The following is a 15,374-nucleotide window of genomic DNA, read 5'->3' as shown; positions in this document are numbered from 1 at the left end:
AGGTGAGGCTGAGGGCTGTGGCTGGGGAAGGAAAGCTGGCTGGGGGGAGGAGAGGGACAGACATCCCAGCCCTTGCAGGGGCCCTGCAGTGACAATGCCTTCCTGATCCCGGGGAAGGAGGAGGAAGGCTTCTTGCCAGCCAGGGGCCCCCTGAGGCCAGGGGAGGAGGAGAGAAAGACAGAAATAGAAACAGAGCAGGAGGGAGGGGGATGGATATAGGCAGACAGGGTGGGAGGCAGCTAGGACAGAGGCGCCAGAGAATCACAGGCCAGGAGGCTTCCTCGACCAGGGGCCCAGCCACCCTCATGCCACGGCAGCGCTCCCAAACCCTCCCTGGTGCATGGATAAAGAGCATGCAACCCATCAGGTGCAGCGGCTCACGCCTGTAATCCCAGCACTTTGGGAGGCCGAGGCTGGCAGATCACGAGGTCAGGAGTTCAAGACCAGCCTGACCAACGTGGTAAAATGCCGTCTCTCCTGAAAATACAAATATTAGCTGGGCGTGGTGGTGCACACCTGTAATCCCAGCTACTCGGGAGGCTTAGGCAGGAGAATTGCTTGAACCTGGGAGGCAGAAGGGGCCAAGATCGTGCCACTGCACTCCAAAAAAAAAAGCATGCAACACAGTGCATGGCACATGATGGTCGGGAAATAGTTACTCCGGTAACAAGCATGACTGCATTTAAAGCCTGCACAGATACATGCAGTGTGTGCACAGTTTCCAAGATGAGAAAACTGAAGCTCAGAGACATTAAGGAGCCTGCCTGAGATCACAAAGCCAGTTAACAGCAGGGCCATGACCGGAAAGCTCTGCCTCCAACCTGCACATGGGACCATGGGGATACTGTCTCTCATTCACTTGATAAAGCCTTATTGAGCCCGTATTATGTATCTGGTCCCATGTAGGGGCTATTGCAGTGAACAAAATAGATGAAACAAAACGAGAAAGCCCTGCTCCATGATGCCTACACTCTTTTCTTTTCTGAGACGGAGTTTCATCTTGTTGCCCAGGCTGGAGTGCAATGGCGTGATCTCGGCTCACTGCAACCTCCACCTCCCGGATTCAAGTGGTTCTCCTGGCTCAGCCTCCTGAGTAGCTGGGATTACAGGCATGCGCCACCATGCCTGGGTGATTTTATATGTTTACTAGAGATGGGGTTTCTCCATGTTGGTCAGGCTGGTCTTGAACTCCCGACCTCAGTGATCCGCCCGCTTCAGCCTCCCAAAGTGCTGGGATTACAGGTGTGAGTCACTGTGCCTGGCCATGGTGCCTATATTCTAGAGAGGAGAAATAAACAAATAAGCAATTAAATGAGTTCAGGAGGTTGACGTTGCAATGAGCCTTGATCGCATCACTGCACTCCAGCCTGTGTGAGTGACAGAGCGAGACCCAATAAACAAACAAAAACAAATAAGTAAACAGTGCATTCCAGTGGTAAATAAACACTACGCCAAGAATGAAAAAAGCATGATGGCACAGAGAATGACTTCGGGGCCTACTTTAGGGGCGGCGTTGAGGAGGGCGATGTTGGAGCTAAATACATTCATTGTGAGAAAAGCAGGGAAAAGCATTCCAGGCGAAGGGAACAGCATATGCAAAGGACCTTAGGAAGTCGTGTGCTTGATGTGTTGGAGGCAGTGTGTCTGGACTGAAGGGAGGAGAATGAGAGAAGGGAGGTGGGAAAAGCAAGCAAGTGCTACAGAACTTTATGAGGTGTGGTCAAGAGTTAACATGTTACTCTTCGGAGCTGTGGGAAGCCAATGAAGGGTCTTCGCCAGGGGCGGTATGTGGTCTGATTTCCACGGAGACCCTAGCTTTGGGGTGAGGTATGCCTATCTTCAGAACAGTGGCTAAAATCTGTAATCCCAGCACTTTGGGAGACCAAGGTGGGAGGATCGCTTGAGTCCAGGAGTTCAAGACCAGCCTTGGAAACATAGTGAGACCCTGTCTCTAAAACAAAATTAAAGACTGAGTGCAGTGGCTTACACCTATAATCCCAGCACTTTGGGAGTCTGAGGCAGGGGGGGTCGCCTGAGGTCAGGAGTTTGAGACCAGGCTGCCCAATGTGGTGGAACCCCGTCTCTACTAAAACTACAAAAATTAGCTGGGTGTGGTGGTGGCCACCTGTGATGCCAGCTACTTTGGGAGGCTGAAACAGGAGAATTGCTTGAACCCGGAAGGTGGAGGTTGCAGTGAGCTGAGATTATACCACTGTACTCCAGCCTGGGTGACAGAGCAAGACTCCGTCTCAAAAAAAAAAAAAAAAAAAAAAAAAAAATTAAAGAAAGTGGGGTGGGGGTGTGCAAAGCTACAAGGAACAGGGCTTTAGAGAAAGGAACCCAGACTCGACCCCACTAAGACACCCTCCTCATGCATCTCTCCTCTCTGCTTCTCTCAGCTCAGATTTATCCCTTCCAATTGCCTGTGGTGAGGAAAATGGTCATTTACTTACAGACACAGACTCAATCTTTCCTGAGCCCAGAGATAAAATGGCAGAATCTCTAGTCCTAAAAGAAAAATCCCAGGGAAGGGCCCTGATTGGCCTGACTGTGGTCCCATGGGAACCCCTGCACTGATTGTGGCATCCATGGGAATAAATGGAATGCTTTGATTGGCCAGGTTGGTGTAGGTGGGTCCTATGTCCAGGTTGTATATCCTGAGAAGAGGGGGATTGCTAAATATTAGGTTGAACCGTATGAACTTGCGGTTTTTGTAGGTCAGACATTATAGAGTATTGGCAATTACATGTGGTTGAAGCTAATACCAACAAAAATGTAGGATAAGACATATTGTTGGCTGGGTGTGGTGGCTCATACCTATAATCCCAACACTTTGGGAGGCCAAGGTGGGAGGATCACTTGAGGCTAGGAGCTGGAGGCCAGCCTGGGCAACATAGCGAGACTGTCTCTACAAAAATAAAAGTAAAAAATAAAAAATTAGCCAAGCCTGGTGGCATGTACCTGTAGTCCCAGCTACTCAGGAGGCTGAGGTGGGAAGGTTCCTTGAGTCCAGGAGTCTGAGGCAGTAGTGAGCTATGATTGAGCCCCTGCACTCCAGCCTGGATGGCAGAGCAAGACCTTGTTGCTTAAAACAAACAAAAATGAAAACAAAGAAAGCTTGTTGCTGTTATATGCTCAAAAAGAAAAAAAAAAAAATAAGAAAGCCTGTTGAGCATATAAAAGCAAAAGAGCCCAGGTGTGGTGGCTCATGCCTGTAATCCCAGCACTTTGGGAGGCGGAGGCGGGCAGATCACCTGAGGTCAGGAGTTTGAGACCAGCCTGGCCAATACAGCCAAACCCTTTCTCTACTAAAAGTACAAAAATTCGCTGCACATGGTGGCGGGCACTTGTAGTTCCACCGACTCTGGAGGCTGAGGCAGGAGAATTGCTTGAACCTGGGAGGCGGAGATGGCAGTGAGCCGAGATTGTACCATTGCACTCCAGCCTGGGCAACAGAACAAGACTCTGTCTCAAAAACAAAACAAAGTAAAACAGGCCGGGCGCGATGGCTCATGCCTGCAATCCCAGCAATTTGGGAGGCAGAGGCGGGCAGATCACGAGGTCAGGAGATTGAGACCATCCTGGCTAACATGGTGAAACCCCATCTCTACTACAAATACGAAAAATTACCCAGGCACCTGTAATCCCAGCTACTACTCAGGAGGCTGAGGCAGGAGAATCACTTGAACTCGGAAGTGGAGGTTGCAGTGAGCCCAGATTGTGCCACTGCACTCCAGCCTGGGTGACAGAGCGAGACTCTGTCTCAAAATAAATAAAGTAAATAAGTAAAATAAATAAATAAATAAATAAAAGCAATAGAAATCCTGGTGTAGTATACAGAAGTTTTGGAGGAGAAGGTGATATTGTAGAAATGACCCAGGTGAAGGCGTGGTAAGGGGAGAGTGATGGGAACTGTCCTGAGCAGAGGGAACCACTTAAGCAAAGGCCATCACAAGAGAGGACGAGGGAAGGCTTGCTACTTCACTCTGGAGATGGAGCGCTTGCTCTAATCGATAGAATTGGAGTCATGTGTCCCGCCATTTGAGGGAGTGGGAAAGGAGGTCATTTCTAAAGGAAAATTGAGGGGCTGTTACCAGGAGTAATGGATGCTGGTCAGGCAAAACCAAAATATATCCAGTTCAAAATCTCTTCTCTGAGGCCTTGGCATCTCCAAGAGAGATTTGCAACCTTGTTTTTTTTTTTTTTCCATTGCAGCATTCATAATTGAAGAGGCTCATATGCCTGGGCTGAGACATGTCCTATATGATTAAAATTTTTATGAAATATTAATTGACCACCTTCTCTGGGTTCAGTGCTGGCCATGCAGAGATGAATTTGTGGGGATACATTTGGCTGCAAGAAACAGAAAAATCCAATTAACATGACTTAAGCAATAAAGGCATTCAGTGATGTCATCTGAGAGTAAGTCTGGCGTTAGGGGATTGTGGGGTTTGGTGCAAAGCCTTGTTAATATCAGCAAGGACCCCGTCTTCTACCTTCCTCAGAATGATAGCTTCACACCCTCAACTTGTTACCTTCTGGTCACAGAATGGCTGCCATAGCTCCGGGTCTTACATCTTCCTATCAATGAACTAAGCAGGAAGGAAGGGAGCAAGGGGGAAAGAGTTCTCTTTGTATTGAGGAAGAAAAATATGTTAAAATAATAAGAGTAACAGCAGCAAACACATGGATGGGACTCACCCTTTGCCAGGCTCTGTTACTTTTTTAGATGGAGTCTTGCTCTGTCGCCCAGGCTGGAGTGCAACAGCACAATCTCGGCTCACTGCAACTTCTGCTTCCCAGATTCCAGCTATTCTCCTGCCTCAGCCTTCCGAGTAGCTGGGACTACAGGCGCATGCCACCACACCTGGCTAATTTTTTGTGTTTTTGGTAGAGACGGAATTTCACTGTGTTAGCCAGGATATCTCCATCTCCTGACCTCATGATCCACCCGCCTTAGCCTCCCAAAGTGCTAGGATTACAGGAGTGAGCCACTGCACCTGGCATAAATTAATTTATTTAAGAAGCCCTTAGTAGGCCAGGTGTGGTGGCTCACGTCTGTAATCCCAGCACCTGTAATCTTAGCTACTCAGCAGGCTGAGGCACCACAAGAATCGCTTGAACCCAGGAGGCGGAGATTGAGGTGAGCCGAGATCACGCTACTGGACTCCAGCCTGGGCAACAGAGTGAGATTCCATCTCAAAAAAAAAAAAAAAAGCAGCCCTTAGTTGCATGTCCACTCTGAGCTGTGAGGGAGCCTGGGAAAGCAGGTAGCAGGCAAAAGGGACAGAAATTCATGTCCCGGGCTGGGCACTATGCTGCCCCCTACCTGAACTGAGGTTCTGCTAGTCATAGACTCTATGATATAGAGGGAATGGCTGTGAGGTTGTGTGTAAAATTCTTTTTAATTTACAAATAAATTTTTTTAGTTCATTTTTTTTTGGTTAAAAATTTTCCACGTTGATTTTTTATTTTTTGTGACAGTCTTACTTTGTCGCCCAGGCTAGAGTGCAGTGGCAAGATTGTGGCTCACTGCAGCCTCAACCTCTTCAATTCTCCTGGGACTGGGGCTACAGGCACGTGCCTCCACACCTACCTAATTTTTAATTATTTTTGTTGAGACGAGGTCGCTGTGTTGCCCGGGCTGGTCTCTAACTCCTGTGCTCAAGCAATCCTCCCACCTAGGCCTCCTAAAGTGCTGGGATTACAGGTGTGAGCCACCGCACCCGGCCACATTTAACTTGTTTTTGGTTATCAAGAGGGGTGCTTCAGTTTTTGCCTGTGGGTTGTGTGTAATTTTTTTGTGTATGGCTGTTCTCCAGCCCTCTGATTCCTAATCAAGAAAATACTCAAGAATGCAAAGGAGGCTGGGCGTGGTGGGTTATGCTGGTAATTCCAGCACTTTGGGGGGCTGAGGTGGGAGGATCACTTGAGGCCAGGAGTACGAGACCAGCCTGGCCAATGTAGTGAAACCTCATCTCTAGTAAAAAGACAAAAATTGGCTGGGAGTGATGGCACGCACCTGTAGTCCCAGCTACTCAGGAGGCTGAGGCAGGAAAATGGCTTGAACCCAGGAGGCGAAGGTTGCAGTGAGCTGACATTGCACTCCAGCCTGGGCAACAGAGCGAGACTCCGTCACAAACCATCAAACACACACAACAAAGAATGCAAAGAAGTGAGATTCATAGAATCACAGAATAGAATTCCATTCTGAAATCCCTATCGTGACAAAAGTCAACCATTCAGAAACTGTGGTGGGGCTGCTGCGGTGGCTCACGCCTGTAGTCCTAGCACTTTGGGAGGCCGAGGCAGGAGGATTGCTTGAGTCCAGGAATTCGACACCAGTCTGGGCAACATGACAAAACCCCATTTCTACAACAAATACAAAAACTAGGCGGGCGTGGAGGCACACACCTTTAGTCCCAGCTGCTGGGAAAGCTGAGCTGGGAGGACGGTTTGAAACTGGGAGGTGGGGGTTGCAGTATCTGAGACAGATCGCAGATCGCGCCACTGTGCTCCAGCCTGGGCGCCAGAGCCAGACCCTATTCCCCTCTCCCCAACCCAAAAAAGAAACTTTGATGGGTTACTTTTGGTAATAAATTTCTCATGACCCACCTCACAGTGAATTGTGATGGACTGATGGCTGTCTCACTGTCCCAATATTGCCTTATAACAAACCAAACTCAGTGGCATAAAACAAATATTATGCTCACAGTTTCTGTGGGTCAGGAACTTAATCAGAGCCCAGTGGTGATGCTCTGTACTCCAGCTGGGACCTAGAGTTATCTAAGTGCTTCTTCATGCACATGTCTGCTTCCTGAGCTGGGATAATTCAAAAGCTGTGCTGCGATTATCCTATGGAGCACGGATTTGTGGCCTCTCTGTATGTCCGAGCTTCTCACAGCACTGTGGTTAGGTGCCAGGTTGTAGCATCCTGAGAGCTTTTCTTTTTCTTCTTTTCTTTTCCTTTTCCCTCCCTCTATCTTCCTTCCTTCTTCCCTTCCCTTTCCTTCTTCCTTCCCTTTCCTTTCCTTCCCTTTCCTTTTCCCTTCCCTTCCTTTCCTTTCCTTTTCATGGTGAAACACCGGGTTTAACCATGTTGGCTAGGCTGGTCTTGAACTCCTGACCTCAAGTGATCTGCCTGTCTTGGCCTCTCAAAGTGCTGGGATTACAGGCATGAGCCACCGTGCCTGGCAGTACGAGCACATACTTGCACACATGTGGGCACGAACACTCACAGCTCTGTACCTTCGTATGGCTCAAGTTCAGGCCGACACCCATGCATACAGATACACACACAGTCACAGAAGTCAGGCACACACAAATACACACAACCAGTCACAGACCCACAATCACACACACACTCAAGATTCACCTATCACAGAGGGTTTTAATTCCTTGCTGTTTATTGATGCGTAATGTATAAAAGTAAAACCATAAACTCAGCCCTAGGTCTCAGTCAGGGCTGCAGCTTCATAAATAAAGGGTGAGAGGAAATAATTTAAGGAAGGAGGGAGGCTCAGCACATAAATAAATAAGGTGTGGGGTGTCAGGTGGACTCGGGGTGGGTCGAGGTTCTCAGTCACAGGTCACCACTGGCGACACAATGCAGGTCCCGTGTGAGGAGCCGGAAGAGGTTGAAGGTGACAGAGGCCTCGAGGCAGCCAGGGGACTCCTGCAGGGGAGGAGGGGATGGGTCAGGGGCTGTCCAGGATCTGGGCTCCCAGTGGCTCCCTAGACCCCGGTCCCTCCCCTCCTGGGTCACTTACCTTTTTCGGGGCATCCTGGAGCCGGTGCAGCCAATGGTGGAGGCGACCCTGGGGCCTGGGCCCTGCCGTGGGCTGAGGCTGGACCTGTGTGCAGAGGAGGGTGGTGTGTGAGATAGCGCTGGCCTAGTACAGGGGAAGCCGCTGCTCAGAGCCCACAGACCTGGGTGTCTGGGCTCCGGGGACTCACACAGGCCCGGAGCTGGGAGAGGATGTGGTGCAGGGTGTGAAGAGGCTGGTCCAGGACGTCCCCCAAGGCCGTGTCATTGTCAGCAGTGGCCTCCAGAACTTCCAGTGTCAGGGCCAGCTCAGCCTCCAAGGCCACGAGGCGCTCCCTCACCTGAGAAGAGGTGAGAAAGAGCAGGTGAGGGAAGGTTCAGTTAGCAGGGACAGGTAGGCAGTCCCAGGGAGGGTCGGTGACTCGGTGCATGTGTTGGGGACAGATGTGGGGTCTGGGGAGAAGGAGACAGAGGGAGAAGACATGAGGAAGGATACAGGTGAGGCAGGAAGGTCAAGGAGGCAGGTGAGGGGATAAGTGAAATGCAGATAAATGAAAGGGGACTTCAGGGGGTTGCTGGGACGGGTGAAGAGAAAACAGGTTTGGAGTGCAGTGGGAGGGACAGTTACATGCTCAGAGAAGTAGGGTGGGGCTGGACCTGGTGGCTCACGTCTGTAATCCCAGCACTTTGGGAGGCTGAGGCAGGTGAATCACCTGAGCTCAGGAGTTCAAGACCAGCCTGGCTAACATGATGAAACCCCATCTCTAATAAAAATACTAAAGTTAGCTGGGTGTGGTGGCGGGCGCCTGTAATCCCAGCTACTTGGGAAGTTCAGGCAGGGGAATCGCTTGAACCTGAGAGGCGGAGGTTGTGATGAGCCGAGATTGCGCCATTGCACTCCAGCCTGGGCACCAAGAAGGAAGAGAGGGGGACACGGGAAATGAAGAAGGCTGAGGGGCCACTTAAGGAGATAGGGGAGAGGGTCAAGGTAAGGGTGAAGGTGGCCTGACTTCCAGCTCACCTGGAGCAGCCGCAGGTCCCAATTCCTGGGGAAGACAGGAGAGGTGCAATTCCAGTCTTTCAGCTTGAATGACTCTTCCTAGAGAGCAAGGGTAGTGGTTAGCCCACAGCAGGATGGCTGGAAGCTAGCTCATAGCAGCAAGGATGAAATTGGCCTGACAGCATGGGTTTAACCCAGTGCAGAAAAGATAGAAGTTCGCCATTGTTGGAAGGCTAGAGGTTAGCCCACAGTAGCAGGGCAGAGGTTAGCCCACAGCAGGAGGGCTGGAAGCTAGCTCATAGCAGCAAAGATGAAGTTGGTCTGACAGCATGGGTTTAACCCAGTGCAGGAAGGATACAGGTTCACCATAGTTGGAAGGCTAGAGGCTAGCCCACATTAGCAGACACTAGTGGAGGTTAGCGCATAGCAACAGGCACTTACCAAGGCATCCCTGGCCTTCTTGAAGCTCGCTAGCTCCTGCGGTGGCAGAGATTTGTACCTGTCAATGTGGCAGCCCTTCCCAGTAGTGATGGGCTTGGAAGTGGAGACAGAGCCTGCCACAGCCAAACCTAGCACCAAAGTCACCAGCACCACGATCCAAGCTGCAGCCATGGCTAAATCGCAACTGCTTCCCCAGCGGCATGGCTCTGCTTTTTAGCCGGGAAATGAATGAGCAATGCCCAAGATGAGCAATCCGGGATGATGTATGTAAAGTGAAAAGGTAATTGGAAATGAGAATTTCCACTTTGACTTTAAAGGCATGAGTGGGTGGGGCCACTCTGGGAGCCTGGTGAGGGAACAGGTGTGGGTGGGGGGTAAATGAGGTGGGAGCTGCATCAGAAAGGAAAGAGAAAGTAAATTTCTTACTCCCTGGGTGGCTCTCAGGCACCTGGCCTCAGGAAGTCCCTGAGGGAGGCTGAGGTTATGGATAAGGCTACCTAAGTGGCAGGGAGAAAACTTCTTTGTTATTTTGAATTAGCCAGGTGTGGTGGCCTGCACCTGTGATCCCAGCTACTCAGGAGGCTGAGACAGGAGATTAGTTTGAACCTGGGAGGCGGAGGTTGCAGTGAGACAAGATTGTGCCACTGCACTCCAGCCTGGGCAACAGAGTGAGATCCTGTTTCCAAAAAAAAAGCTTCTTTTTAAATTTTATTGTTATTATTATTTTTTTTTTTTTGAGACGTCTCGCTCTGTCACTAGGCTGGGGTGCAGTGGTGCAATATCGCCTCACTGCAACCTTTGCCTCCCAGGTTCAAACTAATCTCCTGTCTCAGCCTCCTGAGTAGCTGGGATTATAGGCATGCGCCACCACACCCCGCTAATTTTTGTATTTTTAGTAGAGACAGGGTTTCACCATGTTTGCCAGGATGGTCTTGATCTCCTGACCTCCTGACCTGCCTCAGCCTCCCAAAGTGCTGAGATTACAGGCATGAGCCACTGCACCTGGCTATCATTATTATTTTTTGAAGACGGAGTTTCACTCTTGTTGACCAGGCTGGAATGCAATGGCGCAATCTTGGCTCACTGCAACCTCTGCCTCCTGGGTTCAAGCGATTCTCCTGTCTCAGCCTCCTAAGTAGCTGGGATTATAGGTGTGTGCCACCACACCCAGGTAATTTTTGTATTTTTAGTAGAGACAGGGTTTCACCATGTTGGCCAGGCTGGTCTCGAACTCCTGACCTCAGGTGATCCACCCGCTTTAGCCTCCCAAAGTGCTGGGATTACAGTTGTGAGCCACCACCGTATTTTATTATTTATTATTTACTTATTTATTTATTTTTGTAGAGATGGGGATCTCACTGTGTTGCCCAGGCTGGTCTTGAACTCCTGGCCTCAAGTCATCCTCCTGCTTCAGCCTTCTAAAGTGCTAGGATTAGAGGCACGAGCCACTGCTCCCATCCAAGAGGGAGCTTCTGCCACTGGTTTAAGATTGTCCCATTAACTAACTCAGTTCATGCTCCTAATGTTTCTCTGAGTAGTTATTTTTATGATTATGATGGTTAATTTTAGGTGTCACCTTGACTGGTTAAGTTTACCAGATAGCTGGTGACACGTTAATTCTGGGTATGACTCTGAGGTGCTTCCAGAAGAGACTGGCATTTGACTCAGTGGACTGAGTAAGGAAGACCCATTGTTACTGAATGTGGTGGCACCATCCAATCGGCCGAGGACCTGAATAGAACAAAAAGGTGGAGGAAAGGTGAATTTGCTCTCTCTTATGAGCTGGAACACACTGCATCTGCCCTTGAACATCAGAACTCCAGGCTCTCTGGCCTCTGATTGCTGGGACTTGCAGCCCCGGTACAGTGACTCACGCCTGTAATCCCAGCACTTTGGGAGGCTGAGGCAGGCAGATCACTTGAGGTCAGAAGTTTGAGACCAGCCTGGCCAACATGGTGAAACCCTGTCTCTACTAAAAGCACAAAAATTAGCCAGATGTGGTGGCACATGCCTGTAGTCCCAGCTACTCGGGAGGCTGAGGCAGGAGAATCGCTTGAACCCTGGAGGCAGAGGCTGCAGTGAGCTGAGATCATGCCACTGCACTCCAGCCTGGGTGACAGAGCAACGCTCCGTCTCATAAATAAATAAATAAATAAATAAAATGCTGGGACTCGCACCAGCTGTCTCCCAAGTCCTGAGGCTTTTGTTCTTGAACTGAACTGCACCACAGTCTTCCCTAGTTCTCCAGCTTGCAGATGGCCTGTTGGGGAACTTCTTAGCCTCCATAATTGTCTGAGCCAATTCCCCTAATAAATTCCTATCTATCTATCTATCTATCTATCTATCTATCTATCTATATCTAATCTTCTAGCTCTCTATCTCTATCATCTATCATCTTTTATATGTATCTATATCTATCTAATCTGTCAATCATCTATGTAGCTAGTCTATCTCTCTAGATATCTAGTCTGTTTATGTATCATTTATCATCTAATAATCAATCTATATTATTTTTTGAGACGGAGTTTCACTACTGTTGCTCAGACTGGAGTGCGATGGATGGCGAGATCTCAGCTCACTGCAGCCTCTATCTCTTAGGTTAAAGTGATTCTCCTGCTTCAGCCTCCCAAGTACTGGGATTACAGGCCACCATGTCTGGCCAATATTTTGTATTTTGAGTAGAGACGGGGTTTTACCATGTTGGCCAGGCTGGTCTCGAACTCCTGGCCTCTGGTGATTCATACACCTTGGCCTCCCAAAGTGTTGTGATTACAGGTGTGAGCCACTGTGCCCAGCCATCTTTATCTGGGTTTTTTTTTTTTTTTTTGAGACAGAATTTTGCTCTGGCACCCAGGCTAGACGGCAATGGCACAATCTTGGCTCACTGCAACCTCTGCCTCTAGGGTTCAAGCGGTTCTCTGCCTCAGCTTCCCAAGTGGCTGGGATTACAGGTGCCCACCACCTCACCTGGCTAATTTTTGTAGGGGTGGGATTTTGCCATGTTGGCCAGGCCAGTCTTGAACTCTTGGCCTCAAGTGATCCACCTGCCTTGGCCTCCCAAAGCGCTGGGATTACAGATGTGAGCCACTGTATCCAGCTATTATCTGTCTATTTATCTGTCTATCTGATCTATCTATCATCTATTTATCTATTCATCCATCCACCCATCCTATTGGTTCTGTCTCTCTGGAGAACCCTGACTAATACAATAATCATGCCCATTTTACTGGTGAGATAACTGAGGCATAGGAAAAAAAAGTGACTTGCCTAAGGTCCCACAGCCAGCTAGTGGCAGAGATGGGGTATGATCAGAGTCCTGTGCACTTGCTTCCTATTCCATATGCAGCCCAGTAGAAGATGAGAACCTCTGAGGGTAACAGGCCCACTTCTCCTTTCTGTCTCCTTTCAAGGGGAAGGAGTAGCGTGAAAGGGGAAGGAAGCTTCTGATTTGCTGGGGGCAAGTGCATTTCCTGGGGACTGGAGGGGCTGTGTGGAGAGAAGGTGGGCGGTGAGTCTGGTTGCCTTGCTGTCATCGTCCCTGCAGTAATAATAATTGTGTAGCAGGTAAGAAACTGCTCTGATGTGTAGGTATTTCATATTTTTCACTCCTTTATTTTTTTTCTTAGCCCTTTGGTACAGAAAGTTATTAATCATTCTCTTCAGATCATAACACACGTTCACAATTGGCCCATGAAAGACCCCCCAAGGCTTTTACTCCCCCATTGCCAATTCCCACTCCCACTGCACCCCCACAGACACCCACTATAATGCGCTTGATAAATAGCTGCAAAGATGTATCTTTATAATTTGTGATTTTGTGTGTGTATGTGTTTCCAATTTACATAAGCAGGATTGTGTTATAAATCTTCTACTTCTTTCTTTTTTTTTTTTAACTTAACACTGCTTCTGAGATCTCTTCACACAGCTGTGTATATCAAGTTTTCTGTTTATGACTGCTGTACCGTATTTCATGGTGTACACAACCGCAGCACTTTTACTTATCTACTCCCCCAGTGATGCCTCTAGCTGACACCTGTCCTCTGTGTGGGAGGCTTTCTGGAATATATGGTAGCACACCAGCTGATGCCCCTACTGTATCCCCTCAGCTTGTGTTTACTGTGGACAGTTGCCACACAGGCTGACAGTTTCCTATCTCATGTGCTTGGCTCTTTCTGCTTCTCTGCCAGAGGCCGAGGTCTTTCTATTCTCTGAATGCAGAATGGACTGGTAGTAGCAGGATAGATTCCCCCAGTAGCAATCCTCAACCAGTGAGGGCTGAAAGCAATTGAATAAATGCTGCAGCTATCCTTTTCCTTGGAGGGTCAATTCTAGGTCACTTCTACATGATTCCTTGATCTTCTCAGCATCCCCAGAACAAATGACCTCTAGCTGCTCACAGCAATAGCCTTTTGGGGGCTGGAAGTAGGGTGGGTCAAATTAGGGGACCAGGATGAAAATTTAAGGAGGGGGCCAGGTGTGGTGGCTCATGCCTGTAATCCCAGCACTTTGGGAGGCCAAGGTGGGCAAATCATCTGAGGTCAGGAGTGACCTCAGATGGTGAAATCACCAACACCACCAACATGGTGAAACCCTGTCTCTACTAAAACTACAAAAAATTAGCCAGGCATGGTGGCGTTACTTGGGAGGCAGAGGAACAAGAATTGCTTGAACCCGGGAGGTGGAGGTTTTAGTAAGCCAAGATCATGCCACTTCACTCTGGGTGACAGAGCGAGACTCTGTCTCAAACAAACAAACCAGCAAAACAAAACAAGCAACAACAAAACACAAGCATGCAGCATGAGCCTGTGGTCCCAGCTACTTAGGAAGCTGAGGCAGGAGGATCTCTGGAGCCCAGGAACTTGAGGCTGCAGTGCCACTGCACTTCAGCCTGAGTGCCAGAGTGAGACTTGCAAAAAAAACACGACAAAAACCGGAAACCAAAAACATGTTTTCAAAGTCTTTGACCCTTTCCCCATTGAGAAGTGAATTTGTCCCCTTCCCTTGAGTCTGGGCTGGCCCTAGTGGCTCAGGTGTAACCGCAGGTGCTGCACAAACTCTGAGGAGAAGTCAGAAAAGGATAAGAATCTTCCGCTTGGTTCTCTTGAGACTATCGCTCGGGGGAGGCCGGGTACCATGCCAGAGGGCTCTGAAAACACTGTGCTTCCACTTCCACTGTAATCAACTGCCAACCATGTGACTGAGCCATCTGGGATGTTACTAAACTTTGGATGTTTGTCCCCTCCAAATCTCATACTGAAGTTTAATCCTGGCCAGGTGCGGTGGTTCACGCCTGTAATCCTAGCACTTTGGGAGACCAAGGCAGGCAGATCACTTGAGGTCAGGAGTTCAAGACCAGCCTGGTCAACATGGTGAAACCCTGTCTCCATTAAAAATACAAAAAAATTAGCCAGGCATGGTGTCACATGCCTGTAGTCTCAGCTACTCAGGAAGCTGAAGCAGAAAATCACTTGAACCCAGGAGGTGGAGGCTGCAGTAAGCTGAGATCATGCCACTGCACTCCAGCCTCGGTGACAGAGTGAGACTCTGTCTCAAAAAAAAAAAGTTTAATCCCCAGTGTGGCAATGTTGGGAGGTGGGGCTTAGTGGGAGGTATTTGGGTCACTGGGGGGCTGATCCTTTGTGAATGGTTTGGTGCCATCCTTGAGGTAATGTGTGAGTCCTCACTCTGCTAGGTTCCACAAGGGCTGCTTGTTAAAACCAGCCTGGCCCCTCTCATCTCTCTTGCTTCCTCTCTTGGCACATGGTCTCCGCACATGCAGCTCCCCTTTGCCTTCCATCCTGAATGGAAGCAGCTCAACGCCCTCACCAGAAGCAGACGCCAGTGCCATGCATCTCATACAGCCTGCAGAGCTATGAGCATAATAAGCCTCTTTTCATTATAAATAGCCCAGCCTCAGGTCCTTCTTCATAGCGACACAAATGCACTAAGACAGATATACAGCCCAGCCTTCAGGTCACCTAAACTATGGTGGGGGCTCTATCAACTCTAATTCCCACAGCCATTTTGACTCTGCTGTTGTCCTGGGGCCCAAGGAGCAAAGGAATTACACCTGCACACGTAGACGATTTCTTTTATGTGCAAATGGACTTGTTTGTGTGTGTGTGTGTCTGTGTGCATCTGCTTACAATTACTATGTAACAAATTACC

At 49.1% G+C, this 15,374-nt stretch overlaps 1 protein-coding gene across 1 annotated transcript; it reads right to left on the bottom strand.

Moving 5' to 3' along the window:
- Positions 1 to 7,549: 7,549 nt before the first annotated feature.
- Positions 7,550 to 9,527, bottom strand: IFNL1 (interferon lambda 1). The gene is given in 5 exon segments (XM_003735566.6): positions 7,550 to 7,675; positions 7,770 to 7,853; positions 7,957 to 8,106; positions 8,787 to 8,864; positions 9,207 to 9,527. Coding segments are annotated over 5 exon segments (609 nt in total). The 5' UTR covers positions 9,378 to 9,527.
- Positions 9,528 to 15,374: the final 5,847 nt, after the last annotated feature.

The sequence above is a fragment of the Callithrix jacchus genome, chromosome 22, assembly GCF_049354715.1.
Source record: "Callithrix jacchus isolate 240 chromosome 22, calJac240_pri, whole genome shotgun sequence".
Taxonomy (NCBI): Eukaryota; Metazoa; Chordata; class Mammalia; order Primates; family Cebidae; genus Callithrix; species Callithrix jacchus.
This window is presented reverse-complemented; position numbering and strand designations above follow the sequence as displayed.